The 27,879-nt window shown below is 36.9% G+C and overlaps 1 protein-coding gene across 5 annotated transcripts in view; it reads left to right on the top strand.

Annotated features, from left to right (window-relative positions):
• Positions 1-1,402: 1,402 nt before the first annotated feature.
• ATP8A1 (ATPase phospholipid transporting 8A1) overlaps positions 1,403-27,879 on the top strand; it is a 112,206-nt gene continuing 85,729 nt past the window's right edge. For 2 of the 5 annotated variants that reach the window (XM_084516534.1, XM_084516532.1), the window contains exons 1-9: positions 1,404-1,619; positions 10,573-10,687; positions 12,729-12,828; positions 14,477-14,575; positions 17,907-17,952; positions 19,191-19,231; positions 22,827-22,900; positions 24,703-24,772; positions 25,383-25,510. In XM_084516534.1, the coding sequence (XP_084372660.1) occupies positions 1,571-1,619; positions 10,573-10,687; positions 12,729-12,828; positions 14,477-14,575; positions 17,907-17,952; positions 19,191-19,231; positions 22,827-22,900; positions 24,703-24,772; positions 25,383-25,510 (722 nt within the window). In that variant the 5' untranslated portion in view covers positions 1,404-1,570. Of the gene's footprint in view, positions 1,620-10,572; positions 10,688-12,728; positions 12,829-14,476; positions 14,576-17,906; positions 17,953-19,190; positions 19,232-20,148; positions 20,223-22,826; positions 22,901-24,702; positions 24,773-25,382; positions 25,511-27,879 lie in introns of those variants that run through there. The other 3 variants (XM_084516533.1, XM_084516535.1, XM_084516536.1) reach the window with 3 other exon arrangements.

Here is a 27,879-nt window from a genome sequence, read left to right as displayed (position 1 = left end):
TCATGTGTTTTGTTTTTCCAGTAGTAAAGCACAAATAGAAATATTTCTACAGTCTTTGTTCAGCAAAGCACACACACACAGATTGCTGCAGAGGGTGATGCAGAAGAGCATTATCTTGTAAAGGGGAGCCTCCAGCAGGTTTGCTGGCCTCTTGAAAAAGAGCTGCATTTATTTCCCAATGCAGTTTTCTGTGAAACAAAATATTCCCCTTTCCTTGTATCTGAGCTAGGCATTGAATAAAAACAATTTCTTGGTTCACTTTTCTCCGTGAAGCGCTACCTGCTTAATCAATTTACAGAGATATTTACCAGCTTTATCAAACAGAAGACTTTGTTGTTGTTTAGAAAGAAGACTTTGTTGTTGTTTAGAAAGACTACATGTATCTTTTCATAGCATGTGTGCACACTCTGTAAAGATGCAGAAATCCCTCCTCTGCAATCTGTCTGTATTGTCTACTTTTTGGAGGACACGGTGTTGACCTTTAGGGGTCGTGTCAGACTCAAAACCCCTCAAGACCCCTAGGCCAAATGTAGTGTTTTTCTATTTCATAACTTCCATCTTCCTCTATGCAGGACTGTGCTTTTTGGCAGACTGCAATGGATGCAAGCCACAAACACGACAAGAAGACCTGCAGCTCCAAATACTACCCCCCTCTCCTGTTTTCTTCTCCATCTTCACACAGCGAGGGTGGCTGTTTTCACCGAGGCGCAGGCACAGCACGCCGGGGCCACGCTCCTCAGCCTGTTGCAGCTGCACAGAACAAGTGTCACGCCAACAGCCTCGAAGTAAAACCACCACTGCTGCCTCAGCCCGAGGCACCTGCAGCTGGGACCTCCTTTCCACCAGCCCGCACGGCAGGGCAGCTCGCAGTCACAGCGGCTCAGGGCTGGCAGACTGCGACACTGGGAATTACGAGGCTGAAAACATATAAAAAAAATATAATAAATAAAAAAGCTGGGCGACAGTTTGGAAGCCTCCCGTGAAGCAGGGCAGCACCAGCCCTCCCTCCGCAGCCTGACCGGGGCTCTGCAGCCCACCGCTGCCCCTCAGCCCCTCGCGGGGCTGTGACAGGGACAGGGACGGGGGCGGTGACAGGGACGGGGGCGGCCATTCCCCGCCCGCCCAGCTCGCCCAGCGCCGGGCAGCGGCCCAAGGCTTGGCACGTTCCATTCCCCTCCCGTCACGGGGAGGGGGCGATTTCAGAAACCCTCCTCCCGCTGCAGGAGCGGGTCCCGCACGCCTCTCCTTCGGCTGCTGCCCGCTGCTGAGGCCGAGCCGCCGGCTGGGGGGCGTGAGATGGCGGCGGGCAGGCGGCGGAGCCAGGAGGCGGCGTGAGGGAAGCGTTTGGGGGGGGACGGGGCGGAGTTGGTAGGCTCCGGAGGGGCCGAGCGGGGAGCGCTGGCGCCGCGGCGGTCGGTTGGGAGCGGCGGCGCCTGAGGCGTGAGGCTGCCGCCGCCGCTCTGAGGGGAGCCCCCGCCGCCGCCGGCCACGATCGCAGGGCAGCAGGTGCAGGGCGGCCGCCTCACCACCGCCACCATCATCCCCACACGGCCGCCACCGCCCCGCGGCCATGCCGGCGGTGCAGAAAACGGTGTCGGAGATCCGCTCCCGCGCCGAGGGTAAGCGCCGCCGCCCAGCAGCCGCCTCCCGGCCGGGCCGGTACCGCAGCGCCGCGGGGAGCCGGGCTGAGGGGGGCGGCTGTGCGACGGGGCGGCGGTGAGGGGGGCTCCCGCCGGGCCTCTGCGGTGGCGGCCGGGTGCTGCCGCTTTTTTCCGCCTTGTCGGCTTGTCGTTGTCCTCCGGCGGCGATCCCAGCACGGGGAGACCCTACCTGAAGGGCTCGGGCTGTGCCGGTGTCTGTAATGCCCGGCCGAGGGTCGGGGTTTAAGCCTTGAGGCAGCAGCAGCGTGCCCATAACTGCCTTGCAGAGAGAATTGCTGCAGTGAATTATTACAATATAACGATTATTGCATGCCGAAATAAAGCGTGAAAATCACAAATACGAACGCAGCAGCGCATTGGGATAGCTTATTGTGTTGTGCTGCTGTACATCATGACAGTCGTGTCACCGGAATGACACGCGCTCGGTGAGGTGGGCATGCAGCCTTTATCCCTTTGGCTATGTCAAAGGTTTTGCACATAAATCAGGCCATTGCGCTGCGTAGAATAGCCTTTGTCTTTGTTTGGTCATGTAGGAAGTAAAAACTTTCTCCTTGTGTCTTTCAACCTTCTTCCAAACAGATTATTTTTTATATATATATTTGATTTTTTTTCCCTATGCTAGCAAGAGAGTGAAGAAAAAAATTGGAAATAAGATGTTTTCTTGACCTTCTTTCCTGTTTATACCATCTTATGTGCCTTTCTTCCCCAGAAGTAGGTTTGCAAGATTTCTGGCACTACCTATTACTTCCTAGGCAAGGTTAGCTGGCCAAGAAAGTGGAGGAATACATCTTTCTGAAAAGCAATAAGGAAGATGCATGCTTCCAGGGATGCTTTTGAAATGTGCTTACGGCCAGAGCAGCTGTGATGCAGTACCCACTGTCATTAGCAGAGGCGTATAATGGCACTGGCTAGAGGTCCAAACACTGCTTAATTTCAGTTTTTTTCCAGTCATTCTTTCCAGGTCAGTTGGTTTTCACTGAAAACTTAGCATCGATTTTCCCAATTTATTTGTGCTTTTTTCTTTTTTTTTTTTTTTTAATCAAATAATTACAGGAATCTTGAGGATTATTAAATGAGCAAACGTGACGTTCCATAAATGCGAATGTCTTTCTAAGAAGTACAGATGTACTGAAAAGGGGAAAAAAAAAATCTAGTTTATATGAACAGTGTTCAAGGTTGGATGACTGTAGAACAGGGATAGAATACAGGGATTAATAGGTTTCTCCAAAACACCTTTGTTAGGACTGAAAATAGATATGAAATTTCTTTTAAGAAATACAACTTTAAGGAAATGATGTGATAGCTTTTCACCATAACAATAGAGCTGCTACATTGTATCATGCTGTACTAGCCATACCATTACTCAAAGAGAAGACATTTAAAAACTGTTACTGTGTCTCCACTCATAGATCAATATGAACCTTCCTAGTTTGTTTCGTTTCCATTCAGTTCATTCACAATGGAATCGATTTCCATGAGATTTTTACTTTTTTTTTTTTTTGGTTCTTTTTGGCATAAATAGCTTCCAAATTTATTCTGTGTGGACAGTGTGGCTTGTGGTTCTAAACAGTGCTTCATAAGTAAATGTCACTATTTTCTAAGAGGCTTGAGAGTTCTGCAATGTGAGTGATATCCCCAGCACTTGAAATTGACATAAAGTATCTGTAAGACCCTGGCTCTGGCCATGATCAGAGTCTCTTAGATAAGCACTGTGCAAAGTGATGATAGCGCAGCCTTCTGGGACCTCCACCGAAGTCTTATCTATGGCGTAGAGTAGGAAACTCTTGGTTAATGGCAAGGTCATTGTACATTCTTTGGAAGCCACTGTTAATACTGTAATCACAAAGAGCAGTGTTCATAAGCGTTGTAATAGCATGGGCCATTCCTTAGAGTAGCCTGAGACAGGAGGGGATCTGATAGAAAACCTAATATTACCTTCTTTGTTCTAGAATTTCTGTGTTGTATGGGGTTAAAACCTCATTTTTCTCTCCTGGCACTGCAGCAGCTAATTTCTGCCTCAGAGACCTTTTCCATGGATCATGAGTTACCTTATCAGTCTGGACTGCCTTGACATCATCTCAGAACTAAGCCCTCCTCCGGCATAAAGAGATAGTAATACTGTTATTAGAGAAAATAGGCTGCTGTGATCAGATAGAATAAACCAAGACCTGTCAGAATGATGCACACATGTATCATTCCCAAGAATTGGTTGGCAGTCACAGAGGATGCAATACTATAGTCTGTAAATTATCACAAAATAAAAATTGTAGGTGTGTTAACATCTGTAAGACAACACATGACCTGCATCAAGAAAAGAGCTTGGTTAAAAAACAGCTACTGTTTTGGCAGTATTCTGCCAAACCACTGCAGGATCTTTTACTCTTCATGGCTGATAAAAGATAACCAGGTATGCCTATGATCCTTTTTAATAGATTTTTGCCTATTATTCCTGTTGTAAAGAACACTTGCAGTTCACCTTAGGAAACACTGCAGTTCTACACAATTGGCATTTGCACCAAAGAAGTCTTGCTCAAGGCATGGAAGGTCTGGCCCTCCTAAACTGATTTAGGAAATCTCTACAATGTGTTCCCATCACCAGTAACCTTAATTCTGAATCTGTCCCGGGCTTCAGATGTTTGGTGCTATAGACATAGCATCCATGTCATGTATTCTGCAGTTGCAAAACCCATGAGGAAATCTTTGAGTAGTGTAGCTGACGTACAGTTAGTTAATACAGTAATTAACTATGCTTGTTTTAACTATTTATAGCTACATGGTTAATATATGTATCTATTAAATAATACGAAGTTGAATTATTCAAAGCTATTTTTTTTTTCTTTTGATGTATTCTGGGAGAGTGGAATCGGGGTTGACAGCTTTTATTAGGGTTCTCTAATCTTCTGAAAATAGAAGCATTAATCCTTTCCTTCAAGTATTGATAGAATTCAGTGAACTATATTAGATTGTAGAGAAATTTGAGTTGCTGTTGTGCTGTCTGCCAGCAATATTAATAACAAATTCTTTGTATTGTTGGAGGAAAATGCCTGTGTGAAAGGTAGGTGAGGCTGAACTTGTGCAAGTTGCGATGACTTTCATAAGAAGAGTGTGATCTGAAATTCTGTAGTAATCATCAGATTATTTTCAGCAGACTGTCCAGTTTTGTAATTCCTAATATATCCTCAAGCATTTATACTACTGGACTGTTGGACTATGTAACATTTTATCAGTGTAGTGCTCATTATTGTCTCTTGAGTCTGTTCTTTTTCTTAACAATTTTGTTTTGCAGACCATGTTGAGATTCCCAGTGCTTCACGACTGGAAAAATTGGGTCTAGTTATCATGCAGGCTTGTCAGCTTCAGCGGTGCTGGCAGGTTAGAGCAGCTGATTGCAATTCCCCTCCTGTACTTTGACTCCTCAGAGGTACAGAGGGCAGCTTCTCAGTGCCAGTTGTGTTATCAAAGTTTTATCATGGCATTGGGACTAATAGCTCTGAAGGCACACTTTTCTCATAGTGATACCATCTTTAAACTGTGCTGTATTCTACAGGAACATGAGCTAGCAGACTTGCTAGTCTAAGAATTTCTTGGCTACAGAACCAGCTTTCAAAGCTTTTGAATACCATACTTTGAGAATAAAATGATTATAAAATAAATGATTAAGAGCTGTGTATTAAAATCTTTTTGGTGATTTGAGTGAGTTTTTTCTCCCTCCACTTTCTTTCCATGGTATGATCTATCTGTATTTATGGTCAAGGAAAAATTGGAAATATGAAAAATTTTTGTACAGTGTTTACTGTTTAGAACTTATTGTTGTTGTTTTATCTATTGGTTTAGAAACGTCATTATCAAAACTGATTTAGAAAGAGTCCCTGCAAATACCGTATGATGGAATATAGTTTCCTGTTCTGGATTTTTCATCTTGGAAGCAAAGTATGGTCTTTAATGGGTTCTCTTATTGGAGAAAGCGCAAGTCAGTTGCTTGGCTTGTTGTTGTTGTTGTTTTATTGGTTATTTTTGTTTTGTCCCTGTAGCAGCATAACTAAAATTTATATATATATATAATCAGACGTGATTCCCAAGTGCAAATTAGCTTTAAAACTTGCCAGTTCTGCATAATAAATTGTCAGAGTAGTGTGACTTGTTCCAATTCTTCCATATTTTCCAATTATTCTTTTTAAAGTGCTGACTTGCAACTTTTTTCAAGTCAGATGCTTTTCTGGCAGTGGGACAGATAAGAGCGTATGCCATAGAACCTGTATGATAATTCAGCTCTGGTTAAATATCAGCAGTGCTACAGACTGCAAAAGAGGAAGAAGGATCTCGCAACGTATTTATTCTTCCCAAATGACAGGTCTTGCTTAGAGCAGCACCATGGTTCCTGACTGAAGTGTGATAATTGCAGTTTTACTCCTGCTGGCTAGAAGACTTCAAAATTATTGCTGAGTGGTACTTTAGGATTTGCTGTTACCTTAGATAAGAACCAATATGGAGTGACGTTACTTTTAATGCTAAGCCCTCAAACAATGCCTTTCTGATCACTTGGTGTGATGAACAGACAAGAAACAAGTTAGGTGGGCTCCAGTTTAACATCTGTAGCACAGCAATAATCATGTCCTTTTTCAAAAGAAGGTTAAAATGATTGCTTCATTGTATGTGCTTACTCATAAACTTCACAGTATTTTTTTCATAATCAGATATATGCAACAGCTGATGCTTTGCTATTGACTTTGCATGCGTTGTGGTTTTTAGCTTTCCTGTCTGGGTTCTGTACTTCACGGTTTTCTATTTTTTTCACTGTCAACTTTCTGAATATTTGGGTCGGTGTTCTTGGAACTTTCTAATAGATTACAGAATGGCAGACAACTTGATTATTTATTTATTCTTACTGTGTGTTAAATGCATCTTTTTACACCCCCTTTGCTAAAAATGTAGCTACTTTCACCAAGAGGTGATCTGGTGAAATTTTCCTTCCATTCTCAAGCATGGATGTCCTTTCACTTGTTCTTGTGATTACTTGTATGCAACATTTTTGAGACAGGCATCTGCTTATTTCATTAGTAGGCTGAGTTCATGCAGATTGGTTTGATGCCAGTGGATTCTCGCTCTCCTTGAGGAAGAAATACAGCACTTAGTAGCTTCCTTTTTGCAACGTGGTCAGCTTTCGTGTAACCTGCTGCACTGAAAGGCAGTCAGCAGTTGAGCTCTAGCCTGTTTTTTAAAATTTCATAGAGATGTAGCTCTTAAAAGTCTAGGTGTGATATAATACAGTTAGAGTCAAGTTTGTGAGCGTACTTTGATGGATGTCCTACTTCATATTTGAATGTGAGTAGTTTAAGTAATGCACATCAGACGTGATTTCCCATAAGGTGCTAGACTGAATGAAGCATTGTAATTGTAGAACAAATTTGTGGACTTGGTTTCTGTCACCTTGACTGTAGGTTGGTAGGCATACAATTTAATGTATGTACTACCATGGTGTGTAATACCCTTCTTTTTTAATTTTAGTGCCTGACACTATTTTGGGCCATTTTTTGTCAATTTCAAAAACAACTTGTTGTCAAATTCTTTATTCACCTACTGTAAATAAAGTGTCCTGAAGATTTCCATGCAGGTCGTATTTGAATAAGTTACTGTAATTAAGGAAAGCTTTTGGTGACTTAGTCTGTTTATACTAGATGAGTGTGGGTGAGACTGCAGAAACTGGAAATGCTTTGTGATGGTTTTCTGAAGAAAACAAACAAACCCTGGAAATGAGACAGATATTTAATTGTAATTCTAGTGGATGCATCATAGAGAAACTCCCATTCACACTCAAGGTGGTAGCTATTAAATACTTGGTCCTTTGTCTTGTGAAACTAGTGGGAAACTTCACCTACATAACATAATGTGTAGGCTTCAGAAAAAAAAAAAAAAGAAAAAAAAGTTCTAGGCTAGGTCTGCCTCACATGTAGGCTAGGGTGGTAGGGTGTCCCCGAAGATGTTTGGCATGCAGAGAGCCCAGAAACAGTGCCTGAGGCTTTGTTTGCTGTACAGCTGTGCAGCAAAGAATTTTCTTTAACCTCGGGCAGTTGTGAAAATGAGCAGCTTCACAGCAAGAAGAGCGTGTCCGATTTCTGACCAGGTGTAAGGCATCTGGTACTAACCGGGAAAAACACACAGCAGAGTAACTGAAACCTGGGTGTGCTGACTCTTGACAGAAGGTTTTGGGTAGGTAGTGGAAGCAAGACATAGTGATACTATTCCCAAGAGTGGTATATTGTAAAGAAATGGCATTGTGGGAGGGTGGGATGTAGCAGCTCTTTATCAAATGCTGAATTAAAATTTCAACACTTCTGTTTTCTCTGTACACTCTTTCTGATAATCACATCTGAAAGTAGAGCGGTTCAAAACGATTTCTGTGTCTTTTTTGCTTGGAAAACATTTTAGTCACTTAAATTAAGCATATTTGCCATCTTAGTCAACATAATAAGTTCAGTAATATATGAACTCTTAGGAGTCTTTATATGTGTGTACACATACAGACACAACCAAGGAAGAAAAATTGTAATTTCTTGATACTGAGTTTTGTGTGGGAGTGTAGCCTGTACTCTAGTGGATATATTTCAAAGTTTAGGCAAAGTGGGAGAGATGTGTAACCTTTAAAGCTTTGAAGATAGTCTAACACGCCCTTTGCTGGGCTACAAAGGGCTGCATGTGAGGCTCAGAACTTATTCCAAAGATATATTTTTAAGTAAGGATTGAAGAACGTGAATTCAAGATAAAAGAAAGGAAGTCAGTAAATGTTTATGAAGCTTCCAAGTGCCTTGTTGATGACCTTTTGTTTTAAGAAGAACAAATAAATACATTATTACTAACATACAAAAATAAATATCTATAGTTCCTTTGTCTTTTAAACAAACAGGTAATACATGTTTAATGCCTGCTAACATTTGCTTTAACTCTATCACTGTTAGTACTCAAGGTTTGTACTTCCAGAAGCTTTAAAACTAATGCCGCAAAATCGAAATAGTATTCTAGGAATGTGTAAACTCTTCCCTTATTTCCTGAAGTTAGTCAGGCTAGGTTGGTACTGAGAGAATAGTTTCCAACTGATCCACCAAAGTTCTCCCAGGATCTATTTGATATATTCTATTTGATATGTTCATTCCTTCAACTGGAAGGTGTTGTATATCTGGGATGAAATCCATCACACTCGCCATGTGATGGATTTTGACTTGGTGTGACTGGTTGTGCCTCTGTGATGACTGACAACCTCACCTTCATGGTGATGTGCCTGTGTCCAGTGGTGTTAACCTGTGTGTGCTCATGGAATCGTGTACTGGAGGTCACGCACAGGAGGTGCCTTTCTATGGGTGGGTAATGACTGAAATAGGAAATGTCTGGCTTAGCCTGCCAAGTGCTTTTGTGTAGTTCATTAAGTCAAAAAGTAGTGTGTGGGCACCTGTTTGGGGGGGCAAGTCTGTTAGGCTGGCTGCTCGTCCTCGTGGAGGGAATTCTTGAGATGGATCCTGAAGCTTGCCTAGAAATGTGAGATGTGTGCCTTTCGTTGGGGGAACTGGAAGGATTTCCAGTGTAGTAATACCAGGAACCACAGGTTCATGTTACTGGTGGGAAAGTCTGCAGCAAGAGAGACTTACCTAGTTGGGATAAAATTGGGTTAGGGATCACAAATGGGAAATACAGAAGGCTGTGGGCTCTCCTGGGCTGTATCTGTGAGTGCCGATCTCACTGTCAGGCCACTCTGAGTTGTCTTTGAAAGCTCATGGTGGTCTGGGGAGGTTTCTGAGGACTGGAAGAGTACAGTTGATCAAATTGTAGGGTAGGTTGCATTGTTTTTTTGCATTTATTTAGCTTTAGTTATGACAAAGAATTTTCTATGAGTATTTCTCAGAACAGGTGAATTAGGCAAATAAATAGAATTAGTGAGTCATTTTGATTTGATAGCTATACTAGACATATACTTTTTGTATTTAATTTCATTGTTCAGACATCCTCACAGGGAACTATTTTTCTAACATTGAGACTAATGGTTAAACTTTTGCAAGGTTTGTGTAGGAAATTTACCTCTATTCTTATGCAAATTCTTAATTGTTACACTACAATAGTTGTGTGTGTAACAATTTAGTTTAAAAGAAGCATGAAGAGGAAAGTGTGTTACATGTATATGTGGCAAAGCAGGAAAATAGATCAAGAAGTATGGAATGAGTCATGTAAAACCTATAGTAAATGTCCCTTTATATATTTGATTTTCTTTTAAATTCAGCAACAAGCAATGCAGAAAAAGCTTACATGCAAAACTAGAAACTACTATGCTGAATGATCTGTTTACAATATGAAGATTTTCTGAGTTTACATTGCATACTTGTCAGATTACCAATAATACCAGTAACGAAAAAGCAGTTTAGTCCTGAACTTCTTGCTCTTTTCTTATGTTGCTGTTTGTGTATTTCTTTTAATGTCTACCTTTTTAAATAATTACTTGCCCCAGTACTGCAAGTAAGATCACTCAGCTGAGAAGGGGAAAGATATATTTATATTGTTATTATTTTGTATGCTCTCTTCTGGATTGAAATGCATCAACAGACCATAGTTAATTTCATATTGCCATGAAGTGGCACAAGCTATTTGAGAGTAATCATTAATTGAGCAGATGTTACAGTTATTGTTCATTATCATAGCTTTACAAAGCTTCTTCACTACATGCCTTTTACCTTCCTTTCTTAATCACATCTATAGTTTAAGTGGCTAAAACTTTATTTGTTTAATTAACATTGCTTTTATTGTAAGAAACAGATAGAGTTCACAGTCATGATAGACGTATTTTTGTTATTATGAAGTGCTTTGAGTCTTCTGTGTGTATGTATTCCTGTCCATTTATCTCTCCATATTAAAAATCCTTCCATGTCCACAGGCTATGAGAAGACAGATGATGTTTCAGAGAAAACTTCTCTAGCTGATCAAGAAGAACTGAGAACTATATTCATCAATCAGCCCCAGTTAACCAAATTCTGCAATAACCATGTCAGGTATTAACTCGTGTTTTGTTATACTCTTTTTTTTTTTTTTTTTTTTTTCCAGAGTGTTGCATACTGCTTAGCAAAAATTAAGAAAAGATTCTGTTTATTCCACCTCTGCCATTTCCTCCAGCCACTAGTAGCAGTCACTGACTCTGGAGGGAGGAATGAAGTTCAATGACTATAATATCCAACCTGTTTAATATACAAACCTGATCTTCAGAATTTTTAAGAACTGAGTGGGGAAAGTTCTGCATGGGACCTTTACAGCTGCACCATTGGCATATCCCTAAGGGTATGGGTTAGTTGAAGTTCAGTTTATCTTTGATTTTCAAACATATTTCTGGTAGCTGGATGCCAGTGTAGGTGTGGTTTGCTTGAACATGTAATTCTGTGCTTTGGAAACTCTGCTTTTTATCAGTCAACCAACTACAAAGATGCTGTTGCTGCTTATGAAACTAGTTTTGAATTTCCAGGTTGGTCTTTAGGACTCTGCTGATTTTATTTTTTTTTAATTTTTAAATTTAATTTTACGAAATATACTGAATGCTCATAAGTAACATATATCTAGATCTGATAATGTCCTTCAGTTCTGTTGTTAAAATTCAAAGTAATTGAATGGCAAAGATACTCCTGTCTCAGGCAGGTGTGTTTTCCGAAGGTACATTTGATACATGCAGAAAATTTATAGATGTTAAGAATAATGTGGTGTCTTTTTGTCATGGACTTGAGATACTTTATAAAGCTTTTTGTTTGTGTGACTTATCTTGATTAAGTCACTCTTGACTGAGTCACTTACCTTTTCTGCCTTTTTCTTTGTTTCTTGACAGTGTTTAGCTCTGTATATGATATATCAATTCCACCTTTAAATTGAGTATTTTATGCAAAGTTAAAGTAAATGTTATTAACTTTAAAAGGAGTCCAAAATACTCTTATTAGTCTTTTGTCTATCATTTTTTGGTATCATTGTTTTAACTGTTATATTTTTAGGATGTTAACAGTCTGCTCTTAAATGAGTGTCAGGCAGGTGAAAGGATGGGTGTTCAAATATTTTGTGTTGATGGCTTAGCCAAGATACTTACACAAGGATAAGCTATATTCTGCTCCTCCAGGCTTCAAAATTACGCAATATCCAATATTTTCATTTTTTTAAAGAGGTAAAATTTCAGTTCAGTGAAAGATACAGGGTTTTATATTTAATATTTTGATTTTTATTACTTTCTCTAATATATTGCATCATTTAAATACAGTTGATCCTATTAATTTTTTTTAGTCTTCAAGATGCATTAAATCATGAAAATTCATATGCAGCACAGAAGCCCCACAGCTCCTCAGTTTTGATTTAGCACCCTTCTCATTATGCTGGCTTGACTGATAATTCTTGCTCAAGAATTTTGTCTGCACTTGAGTCATGGTGCAGAATTGCTCACCAAGTGCCTGCCATAGATTGCTGGGTAAGGTACTGTTCTGAGACATCAGAGCTGTGAGCTTAAGTCTTGTATTACCTGCTTCCTCAGTGCAACCACTTGCCTCTTCCTCTTCATTTTTTCCCTCTCCTTGTTGCCTGTAACGGAGTTGCAGCAGAGCTTGACTGCTGTCCGCAAAACACACAGAGGTGACAAGGAAATTTCTTACTTCAAAATTAAAACTCACAACATTTTTTGTGGATGATGGGTGCTTTACTTGGTTAGCTAGATCATAGAAGTGCGTGGAAATGTCTATGGAAGTCTTCAGATTTCTTTTTTAGTCAAAATGAATCTGTTTGCTCACACACACAGAGGTGACAAGGAAATTTCTTACTTCAAAATTAAAACTCACAACATTTTTTGTGGATGATGGGTGCTTTACTTGGTTAGCTAGATCATAGAAGTGCGTGGAAATGTCTATGGAAGTCTTCAGATTTCTTTTTTAGTCAAAATGAATCTGTTTGCTCACATGGAAATCACAAAAGATCCTGCTGTATTTAAAAGCTTGTATAACTGAGAGGAAAGGAATACATTTGAAATTTTTTCTTACTATTAAAATTGTACTTGGTTTTCTCTTTGTCTTTTAGCACTGCAAAGTACAACATAATCACATTCCTGCCAAGGTTCCTTTATTCCCAGTTCAGAAGAGCTGCTAATGCATTTTTTCTTTTTATTGCATTACTTCAGGTAAGATCAACAACAAGATGCTAATGTTTGAAACTTACTGAGAGAGCATTAACAAAACAAAAATTCCTCCTTTGCTTTAGATGTTTCAGCAAATGAAACATCTCATACAGACTTCTTTGCTGTTGCTCTAAGTGCTTGGAACAGCTTTGTAGGATGCTTCTGCAAAGGAAGCTCGCACTATTTTATAGAGGGAAAAAAAGAAAAAAATCAGAAGTTCAGGGTTTCATTATCTTTCTCCATCTGGAAATCTGTGGTTTCTAAACATACAACCTCTTGACCCCACCTGGCATCTCAGCTAGTCCAGTAGTCCAGCAGCATTGCTTGTGGTGCCACTGTACTTCAAGCTAGTAGATGTAGAATGTGAGGCTGAAACTGTTTGAGACTTGGCATTACTGGATGAGAACCTGGCAGGTGGGTGATTTGGGTGTAGGAAGAGGAATAATAGGAAGTAATCATGGAGTTACAAGACCAGCATCTGCTATCAAACCATCAGTGACATCACAGAAACAGGAGTAACAAATACAGTGTAATGGAACTGAGGTATGAACTGGTGCCCCTTTGCTTTCATATTTTGCCTGGAAAATAATGTGTAATTGGAATGGGGTGTTTGGGTATATGTGTATGGAGGAATGAAAGGGCAGAAAGAACTGGAGAACTGATAGGTCGCTTTGACCTGCAGCTGACTTATAGACAATTACTAAGTTTCTGCCTGGTTTCCATGTAAGTGCTTGAAAATGTAATCTAGAGTAACTCTGAAAACAGATATATATTCATCTTATTCCAAGAAAAATAGCATACATGCATATAACATTGTGGTTTCTTTCAGATGCCCATTGTGGCCATAGCAAAAAGAAATTCATATAATTCATAAATAATACTGTCGTTTTTTCAAAACCATTTATGTTTAGTTGAAGATGTGTTCTAACCACATCAAGGACTACTTATTACTCTACTCTTCTCTTGCAAAATCTTGTAGTCATATGGGCTGCATTGCCTGTTCTAAACCTATTAAGGCGGGAATACTCTACCCTATCAATGTAGCCTTTAACAACTCTAGTCAATATAAAGACAATTATGAATAGCTATCGATATATATCGCATAACTAACATCTTCTCTGCATTCATTTTATGCACACATGCACTTGCATTATCTATGCCTATACCTGCTTAGCAAAAGCTAATTTCTTCTAGTCTTAGCTGTTTGAAATTTGTCATATAACACATTTTTGTCATATAACACATTTTGTATAACACAAAATCTTTTAGAAATTGAAAACCAAAGGAATTTAAAATACCTTAGAGTAGTGTCCACTTTAACAAAAATCTAAACTGAAAAGAAAAACAATTGTATGTTACGAATAAGTATTTAAATTTAATTTGAAATACAAAAAAAAATGAAGGTGAATCTTCTGCAGATACTAAACCCTCTGAAAGTAACTGCTGAACATTGTTCTATCTAAAATGTAAACATTGTTTTGTTGTATCAGCTTTGTTTGATTAAAAGACAATACCTTACTTGGAAATAATCATCACCCTGGCCAAATAATGAAACCAGTTTTCATCTGTGTTTGCACAGAAAGTTCTGCTTCTTGTATTAAAGCATGTTTTGAACCAGGAATTCAAACAATTTTTTTTTTCTTTTTAATAGCAAATTCCAGATGTATCACCAACAGGCCGTTACACAACATTGGTCCCTCTTTTATTTATTTTAGCTGTAGCTGCAGTGAAGGAGATAATAGAAGATATTGTAAGTATTTAATAGCAATATTTTCTAAATATTTTGTTGTTTTGTTTTGTTTTGTTTTGTTTTGTTTTGTTTTGTTTTCATAGATCATATTGCAGAAAACCTGTTGAATAATACTCTGCCACTTTTAAAGTTTTAAAAACAGCTTTTCTGCAGCTGTGAAATCCAGGTCAGTGCATCTGATGAGTCCTTTTTTAAGGTCAGATGCATAAAATCTGTGGTTTCACTGTTACAATTTTGCACAGTTTTGTAGACAAGCAAGGGGAATAGGCTTTTCAGTTTTTCCTGTTGTCCTGGCCCAGTGCAATTTATTGTTAGTCTTTAATATCTTGTTGATAAATGTGATATGTTGATGTTTCATGGCCAGGAACACAAATGGAATGCTTATCTTTGTTAGGCAGGTGTCCGCCTATGCCAAGCTTTCCTGGAGTCACTGTATACAGTAGTGGTTGTTTTGCTTTCTTGTTCTATTGAATGAAAATTTTAAAAGAGCCAGGATATTGTCATGGTTTGGCAGCGTCCATTCTAATTTCTCTTATTTTGTGGGTAGGGAAAGGAATGTCAATCTTTGTTTCACTTCCAACAAAGGTTGTTGAGGTTTTCTCAGTACCTTCTTGCCCGTTCTTTTTTGAAAGCATATCACAGAATGTCTCTCTAATTCAGGTAATACAAATGAGTTAGCTTTAGATTGCATCATTTGTATCAAAGGAATTAGTCTTGATTTACCATATCATTCTTCAGATATCAAGAGTTTCTTCATCCTTTTTGGTTCTGTACTAGTTCTGCAGATAAATTATATGGAGGATAAGATTTTAGATGTAATATATCAGAGAGTGCCTTGTCATGTGGAGGACAAGGTTCCTCGTTCCTGGTATTGTGGGCTGCTCCTCATGACTTTTGTAAAGCGTTGCAGGTAGTGCTATCTTTATAAGCACAAGAAGAGTAAGCTTCCTGGGAACATCAGGTGTATTGTGTTTGAACAGAATTACAGTGTATGTGTAGAAACATGTTCAGGAAGAGGAGTGAAGAGCTACAAAGAAGTTCTGAAATGGAGAGTGGCTGGGCACTCAGCAGCCTTTTCTGCTGACACTCCACTTAGTCTACTCAGTTAACCTTGAGAATGGATGGTAGGCAAGATACATTGCCCCCCTGGGTTTTGTGAAGTTCCTGGGCCAAAGAGTTGAGAGGTCCAACAAGAGACAATGTTGTGTCCATTAATGTGTTCGTTCTGTTTTGCATTTACAGTGTTTGCCGCCCTATAGTCAGCTTCCCCTTAAATGTCTTTGTTGCTTTCCATTTAGATAAACAAAATCCCTTTTAAAAAGACATAAAATCAATTCATGCTCTTTCAGATATTTTTAACAATTCTGCTGTTCATGCTTACAGACTTACACCATCTGTCAGTGTCTAGGCAAATATAAAACTGAGGCTCCTGCTACTGTACAGAGTGTCCTTTTTAAAATTATCTCATCTTCCTCCTCTTTTATGTCATTTTGTTTCTTTCTATCATTACGCTTTACAACATTAATTGTATAGTTAGGCGTGGAGCAGAAGTCAGCAACATGTTGTGGGTTGGGTCTTTTATTTGGTTGCTTTTGCCATGTATCAGCTTAAACAATGAAAGTTCTTATTACTAGTTACTACAGAATTACCTAAAGACAATTCACATATTATTTTTCCTTTTGTTAAGTTTACATTGCCTCAGCATGTAGTTAATTCCTAGAGTGCTTAGTTGAAACCGAATGAGTTGAAGTAGCTGACGGGGAGAACTGAGCTGCTAATCAACAGGCTTTGTGTGTGTGTGTAGCTGATGATAACAGGAATTTCTCACATACACAGCTGAGTTTTACAGACCATTGTCTGAAAAAGAAATCTTATTTTTTTCTAGTGAAATAGATATGAAATGTAACATTGCCTCCTGGTTATATCATGCAGGAATATTCAGCTGTGACAGCTGTACTTTTTTTTTTTTTTTTCCTGGGAAAGCTTACCACTTACTCCATAGTAAAAAACATTCAGTATGTTTTCCTTCCATCCTTAATTACATTTTACTTTCTTTACACAGTGAGGTATCTCAGATCTTCAGGAATGGTTATCTTCATCTGATACTAAAGCAGGATTAATCTGCTTTTAGATGACAAACTTTATATATTGATATTATTTTGAGAAGTGGATTTATTTATACTTTCAACTCAAGAACCAAATGTTTCCTTTTCTAAAGTGTAATCCCAAGAAGTAGAAGATATAAGCAGAAGACATTATTCACTAACAGCATGTGTTTTCCATGTATGGTTCAGAAGCGGTAGCAAAACTTGTGATGTGCAGTGCAAAATTATTGACAGTTTCCAATGATTTTCACCCAGCATAGCTCAGAAAGCAACTAAAATTAAACTGTTACTTTTCAAGCTGGAGGAGATTCTCCCTCTGGGCAAATAAATACCTGCTTTGGTCAACTTACTGTGTCTTCTTGTCAATCAAAGGCTGTTTATCAAAAATCAGCCATCTTTTTGCAAAGAGTCTGATGATAATCTGTGACAAACATTTCAAAAATAATATCTTACCTTAGTCTTTGTAAAGTGATAAGGTGCCCTTTTAAGACCTGGCAGCTCAGAGTTATACCAGCATTTTATTAGAAATATGGCTCTTAAGTAGGTCAGCTTATTTTCATTTTCATTTACAATGTTGCTTCTGATTTTTTTTTCTGTTTAAGAGGATTTAATTCTGTACCTCTATTGAAAAATCTGTTTTAGTAGTCTCCTAAGCATTTTGTAGCTAATATGAGTTTGATTATATCATGAAAATACTGCTGTTAGTAGCCGCATCAAAACATTTTTATCAAAAAGCTTCTAATACCTATATGAAAACTGAGAGACATTGGGGTGAGGGGTTGAGTTGATTTTGTTTGTTTTTTATGTCTTTTTCCTGAAGTCTGCAGGTAGTTATATAGAAGTAAATTTAATTTACTCAGTCATAGCTTGACTATATCTGGTGCTTACCTGAAGAATTCTTTCACGATCCTTGCTCTGTTAGAGTTGTCTCCCAGTTGCAAGGAAGGGCAAAGTTACAGAACGTAAATACACCACATTCTTGATCAAGGAATTTGTTCAAATAGTGATTGTGTATGTGAGAGTTACTAGAACACTTTTAGCCTAGAACTGAGTATGACTTTCTTGATGATCAAGACTATGCAAATAATCTATAGTTCTGTCTAAAATGCTTTAAAATCTGTGTATTAAATTGATAAATAGGAGGGAGTAATAAATGTGTTTTTCATCTTAAACGTGAAAGTTTTATTTCAGCAGAAGCCTTTAACCACTGTGCATTTTTAATTCAGAAAAGGCATAAAGCTGATAATGCGGTGAACAAGAAACAAACTCAAGGTAGGAAATTTTTTAAAGCTTATTGATTGTGGTTGTGTAGGGGGGTGATCTTGATGTTTTTTGTGAACGTTAATGTAATCCTAACTGTTGAGTACGTGGGTAAATGAGCTGGAAATTGATTGTGCAGATTTCGTCAAAATTGGGCACAAAAGTATTGCTAGCGCTGAGAAACTAGTTTAAGCTAATGCAGGATTCACATAAACATAACACTGATATCAGTGTACTCTCAAAGCAATATTTGAGTGTATTGTCAAATACAGTGTCAAAACAATAATTAAGAAGTTAATCAGTACAGTAATCCATAATTTTGCTTTCATCTATTCAGCAATTCTGTAACCCTGAAAAATAGCAATGTCAGTAGTGTGTTATATATTCAGCTCTACCTTCAGTTGTGTTTTAAACGCACAAAATTGTTAATGAAATGACACATGCCTGTATGGATTCTGTATATGGGTTTTCCTTCATATGTGTGTTCATAAAAGACCGTCTGTATCTCAGTTAACATTAGGTTATTAACTAATTCTAATTTTTTTATTAATTCTAAATTTTTGTTACTATTTGAAAAAAAGAAGAAAAAAAAAAACTTAGAGGATTTTAACGTGCTAGGCTGTATTAGGGACAACTTTGCTTTCCCAAGCTGCACATATAGACACTAGACACTGTCATGCACTCTGATGTGATGAAGCAATGTGGTGAAGTAATTTTGCATAGGGCAGATGGAGCATGCTTTTGAAAGATATTTGTTAGAGACAAAAGAGAAAAATGAGAGACATGAATGTGAAAGCCAGGCTCAGAAGACTTTATGGGGCAAGTATTCTATAATATAAAAATCTCACAGCAACACCACTCTATTATTTTCCTCATAAGAAAACAGATTTAATTTAATGTCATGCATGTTAATTATGGTTAAAAGCTTTTTTACTTTGAAACTTTTTATTCCGATTACTAATTTCGTAACACCACATTATGGTACAATCGATACCAGATTTAACGGATAATTAAACCCTGTAAACTGTTCTGATTCACCTCGTAATAAGTTTCTGTGGTACAAAATATATCATATAAAGAAAGTGTTGTATAATTTGGATGCTTGACCTGAACTTACAGAAACAAAGCATGCTGTAAATTTTTCAGTAAATGTGGTATGTTTTCATGGCATTCCATAAGGAATCTGACACATACTGCAATTAGATTATACAACTGGAGATTTCTTTCTTTTATACTGTTTTTTGTTTCAGTACTACGAAATGGTGCATGGGAGATTGTCCACTGGGAAAAGGTGTGTATTTACATTTTCAAGGTGACTTTTGGAGCAGAATACAGATCTAATGTTTGCTTTATTTCTCCAAATGTGTATCATTGAGAAGAATTAACTGTTATGACGGGAAATATATCATCTTTTGTACTTTATTTTTTTGTGTTTGTTAATATTTGTCTCTTAAAATGTACTTTTAAATTAAGTTAGTTTTGACGTCATGAGTCAGACAGAACTACCATTTAAAGGCAGCCTTTAAATTCAGTGAAAAATCACCTGAGTAGTATTACTGGTGTAGGATTATTCATATATGGCAAAGCTGTACAGTTCCTTAGTATTACTTGGAGTTCCAAGGAATAAGCTTCTTTCTAGATGCTAGTTACTTGGTGTATTTTCAGAATTACTTAATTACTTCAGCTTAAAGCATAAGAAAGGCTGTTAAGTAGTAATTAGAGGAGGGGACTGTTAAAGGTAACTTTCAGGGAGTAAATACTAAGCTTTCCATCTAGTCTCTTGGTTTTGTTGGTTTCCAAACCTGAAAAATTGAACAAAAATTTGATCCACAATAATTTGGAGATAAGATTCAGGTAAAAATTCTGATGAAACCTTTATGGAAACCAGGGTAAGGGCTATAGCATTAGCACTATAGATTAATTTGATCTTTAACTCAACTTAAGTATTCTAAATATTAGATATATTTATTACAATAACTAACAAAATAAAAAAAAAATGAATTGGCAACAGCAAGATAAGGCCTATTGAAGAGATTTCCAAGTAATTCAAAGGCTTTGAGTGTCTGATGCCTATAGGCTTCTCTGGAAGTGTTTTAAACTTCTAACAGTCTTTCTAGCAATTCAGCAAGGTAAATATTTACTATGCTTAAAACAAAGGGATAACATATTTTGTTTGAGACCATTAACCAATTCCCAGTTTTCTTTCAGGTAGATGTTGGAGATATAGTTATAATAAAAGGCAAAGAGTATATACCTGCTGACACTGTACTGCTCTCATCAAGGTAGAGATGCCCACTGATGCTTATAGTGTAGAGGCTGGTTTCTCTACCCTGCATTTATTTATTTATTTATTTGTTTGTGATTGCTCCAAGGAAATAAGGAATAAACAAAAATCCTGCTTCTTTTGAGTATAATCTTTCATTTGGGAATTTATCATTTCAGGCAGTATTTCATTAAGTTGTGTCAATTGCAGTTCTAAAACTACGCTGCCATTCTGTTTACCATTCATTTTTTTCTACAAAAAAAAAAAAAAAGTATGTTATTTTGTTACTGAGTGTAGTGCAAAAAAGGTTGATTTGTCTAAAACTTGGACATCAAATTCTGTATTTTACCAGGCTGGGTTTTTGATATGTACATAACAAATTGTATCTTATATTTAAATTGAAATGAATATATTCCGGACAACAGAAATTTGTTTAATAGATACAGTCACCCGTTCGGTAGTTGAATCAGAGGGGAAAAAAACAAAACATGAACATAAAAAATGAATCATCAAACTGGCTTTGTCTTTGAGCTGAACAATCACTTTATTCATTAAGATATTTTTTGAATAATTTCAGCAGTGAAAGCAAGACTTAATGTATAGTGTGTAATATAACTGTTTTTACATGGATCAGAGGTTGTTTATCATCATTTCCTTGGACAGTTTTATTTAAGAAATCCACATCTTACTATGTGGAAGATGAACATTTTTCAACATCTATTTAATCAGGTCAATTGACAATATGTTCTAAGATTTTTTCTTTTTTTTATTTGCTTTAAGATTATCTAAATAGGATCAATTGTATTTTGATTTAGTACTCAATGTTTACTATGCAATGATAGCTACCTTTTTCTGGTATGAGTGGCAGCATTATTGTAATATGTATAATTATGGCTTAGTTGTAAACCATCTACCACAGAAGTTAATGAATAGGTACAATTAATTAAGTTAGAATCCTACACATTTCTGTGACAAATTGTGGTGTATACTACATTATTTATGTCATGTTCCATAATATCTCAAAATTAAGTGTAGTAGTTTTGAAACCTTTCTATTATTATCATGTTAAACAATTGCCAGATAATTCTGTAAATTCTCCCCCAGTCTGTCTTTGTTCAGTATTAATGTTTACTTCAGATGTTTTTCTATTCAATAGCCTCTATAAAGCTTTTACTTCTGCATTTTGAGAAGCATTTATAAGTTTTGGTGGTGCTACTCCACCAAGATCTTCACAGACCATATACCATGCAGCAAGAACATTTTGGCCTAATAACAGCTTCTTTCATCCTAACTCTAGTGTCTTGCAGGCAAAACAGATTACATCCTCTCAGAGCACATTCTTTATAATCCTTCTGAGTAAACTCCTACATTTGTTTCTTTGCCTAGATTTCTTCCCTGTTTTGCCCTTTCTAATTTTTAGGGTATTTGCATTACAGTGTTCTCCAGCTGTAGTTGTAGACATAGAAAAATCCACCTATCTGCAAAGCTGCCTTTCCAAGCCTTATCCCTCGATGGGAATGCTGTATCTTGCGTTGATAAGTTGAAATAATACTTAGCTGCTACTGGGCTTATTGGGAATGTTACCTCTTCGCTTCACCTCGCTTTGCCTCACTCTTGTCAGAACAAACAATCCCAACCATGACTTATTCACTTTGAATTTTCCAGCCAGCTTTTCTTCTAGGATCCAGTTTGCAAAGGTGATTTCTTTAATACTGATTGCTTTTGTGGGTCCAGTTCTGGCATTTTGTTCCAGCTGAAACATCTTCCTTAGTTATGTAACTGGGGGTCTGTGGAAGCTCTCCTGCCAAGAGACGACCTTGTGCTACTACATTACCTGCAATTCTGTGTGTGTACCACCACATGCTCTTCTTTTCCAGCTCTCATCTCCCCAAGGCCCTGCATTCTGCAAGCAGACAGTCTCATCAGTTTTGCTTTGCAGGTGTTTATTGATAGTCATTTGCATTTTAGGCTTCAGCAGCAATGCAAGTCTGTGGGCTTGGTTTTATATCAAACTAATATTATTTGGTTCTTTTTACCAATAATAGCAGTTTCTGGAGAATTACAGTTTCCTAAGATAACTAAGATCCTGCTATTTTTTACAGTGGAAAGGCACAAACCACTGAGACTTAATTCTGTTTTGTTCTTGCAAGTTCACTGAAGATCGAAAATAACAAAACTGAAACCAAATACAAAATCATTTTCTGCAAGCTGACTAGAAGGGTTCTTGTCGCCTGACTCTTCGGAAATGTTGGTGTAAACCTTAATGGTTTTTATGTACTTATTTTTGATAGCATATGGTGTGGCTAGAAACTTTGTCAGGTCAGAAATAACAGCTTTTTGTTTGTACTGTTAAATGTCAGTGTTTTCTGCAGCTTAAAGTTGGTACCTTAAAGTAAAACAATCCACTAGAATAGAAATGGAAATATTTTAGTTGTTTTGCTTCTTTGACCTGATTAAAATAGATTTTGAAAAAATTGTCATCAGATGTTTTAATTAACATGTATTGTTTGTATAATAATTTCAAACTCTGTCTTTTTGTCTTTGTCCATTTGTTTTTGTTTTGTTTTGTTTTCCCCTATCACTTATTTTTCTGTTCTAATCATTTTCAAACTGGGATGTGTAGGTGGCAGTAGGGGAAGTAGTGAAAGTGACCAATGGGGAACATCTCCCAGCTGATCTCATCAGCCTGTCATCAAGGTTAGAATAAACTAGTTGCACAGGATACGTGTATGTGGGTCCTCGTATACCAAATATGAAGAACACTGATATGTTGATAATCTTTGCTTTACTGTCCATCTTTCTTGGACAAAACCCACACATTTATAAAATGAGAAAAGGTTCAGTTGATAAAAGTGCAGATCCTTTAAAGTGTAAATACATGGTAAGATTCCAAGAAATGAGAACTTGTTTCAGACCTTACTTTTAAACTTTTACACTATCCCCATGAAATTTTATCAGACAAGCTGTCATTAAGTAAATACACAGTAAAACACTGGGATAAGTATGTCTAATTCATTAAAGCAAATTAAAAACAGACACGTTCATACCAACTCATTTTCAGAAAAGAATATAGTTCATTATTGATAGGACTGGTAGAGGACCCTCTGCACAAACATGAATGTTGCACAATCTCTGCCGCATGCAATGGCAAAAGCAGCATTGTTCTTGTGTACTGTGTCAAAATGCATGTTTCTTAGACATGTCAGCTTTATGCTATCATCTACGCTGTTGCTGGACTTTGTTTTTTTCCTAAAAAATCAATGGGCCTGCCTTGATCTAACTGCAATTTGTTTACTTTGGAGGTCACTGCTATCTGCTAAAGTAATTATAATTAAGCATGTGTATCACTTGAGACGTTTTTGCTGCTTTAGTCTTTCTTAAGTGCTCCACAAAAATATCGTCTTTACTACCAATTAGAATGTTAGAATTGTAGTAGTGTTTTACACAGGTGATGCCAGCCAAACAATCTAGACAGAAGCTATTTACATTTTTAGAAAAGTTTGCCAAGAAGAAAATACTTTCTAAGAGGAATTTATGATAATGATTTTGCACATTTTAGTGGTTTCATTTTGCAAAAATACTATGTTTGAATGTTTGAATAACCGACACCGTTTTAGAATGATTCGAGGATAAAGTTAAGTCACTTACCAGTAGCCACTGTTGCATTAACAAACTCAAAAAAACTCTTGATTTTTGAATTCCTTGCTAGAAAGAAGGAAAAAAAAATATTATCTTTAAAGTGGTATAGAGAGTAAATATTAATTCTTCTAAGTTGTAAAGGTTTTTCATGATAACTGGTCCTTTGCAGGATCTTAATTTATATCACAAATATAAATATTAAGTGCTCTGTTCTTATGCCCAGAAGATGGGAGCTGAGTGGAGTCTGAATGGATCTGATCTTGTTTACCATCTACTTGCAGAAAAGTCATTTTGTCCTTCTTTTTCTTTTCCTAGTTATCACCTCTATAATGGTTACATGTTTTCAAATCTATTAGTGTTATGCAACACATGAGATCACTTTTGTGTGTTACACACCAAAAAAAAAGTTTTCAAATTGCATGGAAATAATGGATATATTTCAAAACTGAAAAAAAAAAAAAAAAAAAAAAAAAAAAAAAGCCCATAATATGAACTTTTATTTAAGAAAACCCTTTACAAGAAAATGTTCATATCTATCCTACTGCTGCATGCAGTAGTAGGCACTGTGATTGCACTTCATTTGTACCTTTGTATAATCTCATGTAAAAACTTAAAAATGAACAAATAAATAAAATCTATACAGCATTTTTATGATATAAGATGATAACTTTTGGCAAACTTTTCTGACAATGTGAAGTATTAGTAGTAGTTTTACAGATTTGACTATACATTATTCTAGTTCTGAAGATTTGATAAGGGGAAAAAAAATGCTGATTGCCTAAATAGATATTAAAAGATTAAAGAAAGTTCATGGATTTTGGCATTATAATATAAATTTAAGGATTTTTTTCTCTTAATAGTGAACCACAAGCTATGTGCTACATCGAAACATCTAATTTAGATGGTGAGACAAACTTAAAAATTCGACAGGTAGGAATTTCATTTTTGAGAATATTACCAATATTTTAAGTTATTATTGTTTATAAAACATTTTAAAACATTGATGTTCATTTTAGAAGGCTCTGAGATTTTAATAGATGAAGTTAAAAAAGTTATTGGTTATTGCTATCTCATAAATGTTTTCGTTCAATGCATTAAATAGAAGGAATGAATACTTATTTCTAAGTCATTTCTTGGACTTCAGGGAATTTCCTTTGGGAGAAGAGGTGGATTTGTAGTCTGAGTTGTTGCTTTGTTTTTAGAGGATAAAAGAGTGAGAAGCACTGCAGAAAGAAGCTGCTAGTGCCAGTATTGCATTTGAGGAGCAGGTAGGGGATGGTAGTTTTTGGCTGAGTGTGCAGTGACTGTGCAGGGACATTCTTGCTGAGTTATATGATTGGTTGTGACCCTGTCATCTTCATGATATTTTAAGATACCAAGGTGACTTTTTTTACTCTCTCTAGCATCCAGCAATATGACAGCAAAATGTAGTGGTCCTATTCTATTCATGTAGGAATGCTGCCATATCAGATTTATAATACATAGAATTTTATATTGGAAAGTGATTTTTAATGTCATGACAAACGAATTTTGTTTACAGGGTTTGCCTCTAACATCAGATATAAAGGACATAGAAAGCTTGATGAGACTTTCAGGCAGAATTGAATGTGAAAGCCCAAACCGACATCTCTATGACTTTGTTGGAAACATCAGACTGGATGGGCATGGGTATGTAAATGCAAGGGAAAAGATCTTAATAGATTCAATCTATCACTAGATACGTAAATGTTGTTAAACTACTAAAGTTAAAATATAAATTATGAAGTCTTTATTCTGTTAAGACTAGAGAGATTAAAAAAAATATTTCTGATGTATTCTGTGCTAGTCTTCATTCTTCACAAGATTACAGGGGTAAAATCAGATGTCTGCAATTTGACTTTTTATACTAGGTGACCTTCAGAAACCAATAGATATCAATAATAGAGGAGTATGAATCAAATTCTAATAGTTTGGGGATTTATAGCTAGTAACTCACTTTGTAAGGGTCTCATTTCTTGACTGTCTCTATTATTGAAGCTGAATATAGGTAGTTTCTTATTTATTTTTTGTTGTTGTAGGGTTTTTGTTGTTCTTTTATTTGCGTGTGTATATAAAATATGTTTTTGGAGGGGAACTGAAGTAGTATGTGCTTCAGACTTTTCTAGTTTAATAGGTTTTCCTATTTCTCCATATGCAATATTATCCATGTTTCTGTTTTTAGACTGATATATATACTACTAACTATTTGTTAAATACCTTTTTTTTTTATATTCCATTTTTTATTTACTGATTTCTTACAGATGCATTCCGGGAGTTGTCAGTCGCAAGAGTGTGGATCTATTATAATTCCACTGTACTTGTCGTTAAGAAGAGAAAAACATTTACCTGTAATTCTTCTCTGAAGGTAATAGTTATAATAGATCCACACATCTGTCCATCCTCCCTGGCTAGGGAGAAAACATGCTTTTATTTTTAATTGAATTATTTAATTTTAAATTTGAGTAAAAAGAAACATTAAATGTGCTCATGGCTATTATGCCTCAAGAACGTGTAGGAGCATGCCATCTGCTGGTCAAGCAATTTGTCATTTGAGAAATTCAGTTTAGAATATAGTTCCTGTGCAGTAGAATAGTTCCAGAAGTGTGGTTCTAATATAATACTTACCTTCAGTGAAAAAGAATTGCAGGTAAGTAACTCTTTTCAGACACTGACCTTATTTCCAAACTGACAAGTCAGGGATGAGTTCTCTTTCTCCCTATATTGACTGAGTCACTGTCCCTGGAGGTGTTCAGAAGACATGCAGATGTCTTAGAGGCGTAATTTAGTAATAGACTTGGCAGTGCTAAGTTGACAGTTGGATTTGATGGTCTTGGATTTCTTTTTCAACCTAAGTGATTCTCTGATTCTATAACTCTTACTACAATTTTTGGCTTCTTGGCTTGATCTGTAGACTAAAAGAGGCCAAAATAGTTTTCCTGGTATCTTTTTTTTTTTTCTTTTTTTTTTTTTTCTTTTTTTTAGTGTGTTAACTTTCTGCAAGGGGTGCAGCTCTTTGTTATGCTCATAAACATATAGAATCATGTCAGCTGGTTTGAGGAGATGAAGACTGTTATTGGGAGAACGGAGAAAAGTTCTTTAGTCTGGATGAATTTGAAATTATGATTAAACAAATGACCCAGAGAAGGAGGAGTGAACAAGTTAAAAATGAGGACAGACCTAAAATAAACATTTTCTTGAAAGCTATTTTAAGGAAATTGTATACATGTATAACAAAACGCAGTCTGCATGATAACAAAATCACTTTGGTATATAGGCTTTCAAACTGTCTTAGTTAGTAGCTCTTAATATGGCTGGATAGTGTGCTGAAGAGACTGAGAACATCCCTTACTAAATATAAGCAAAGTGTGTTGCAGAGGGACCATTAGTTACAGAGTATAAAAGAAGAATCAGGTAAGTTGGAGCAGCTTTGAGAAGGCTGAAGCCATGAAATACAGATCTGAGAGCTCTGTCAAGTTGTAGCAGCGTAAATAGCAGAGTAAATAAATAGCACAGCTCTGACAAGTCATAGCAGCAAGCCATAGCAGAGCAGTCACAGTGATGGTCAGTAGCATGACACCTGGCAGATCAGGGCTTTCTATGTTCCTGGTTGTCTTGCTGTCAATCTTCATCGTCTTGGTCTGTACACCAGTTCTACTGGAAACAACTGGCTGCAGTCATCATTCTGTTTTGATTGTATTCCTAATAACAGATCCTTGAGAATAAATTCCTGTCACAAGAGGTACCCATTTGAAGGCAGTCTTAGAACTCACATGAGTCTTACTTAGAGCAGTCTCAGAACTCAGGAGGAATCTTAGAACTCATCAGACTCTTTAAGGAAAGACAGTCTTTTGGCATTTCAGAGAAGGTCCATATTTGAAAAGCTTTCCAATTTATCAGTAGTTAACTTAGTAATAACTTTTTTGGTTATATGCCTTTCATCTTTTATCTGTTCAATTCCTGTTAGTCTTAATAGACTGAAAAACCTGGTTATTTTTGGAATGACATGTAATCCATTATTT

The sequence above is a fragment of the Aythya ferina genome (assembly GCF_964211825.1).
Source record: "Aythya ferina genome assembly, chromosome: 4".
In the NCBI taxonomy this organism is placed as follows: Eukaryota; Metazoa; Chordata; class Aves; order Anseriformes; family Anatidae; genus Aythya; species Aythya ferina.
The sequence above is the reverse complement of the archived record's forward strand: the minus strand, read 5'-3'. Positions and strand labels throughout refer to the sequence as shown.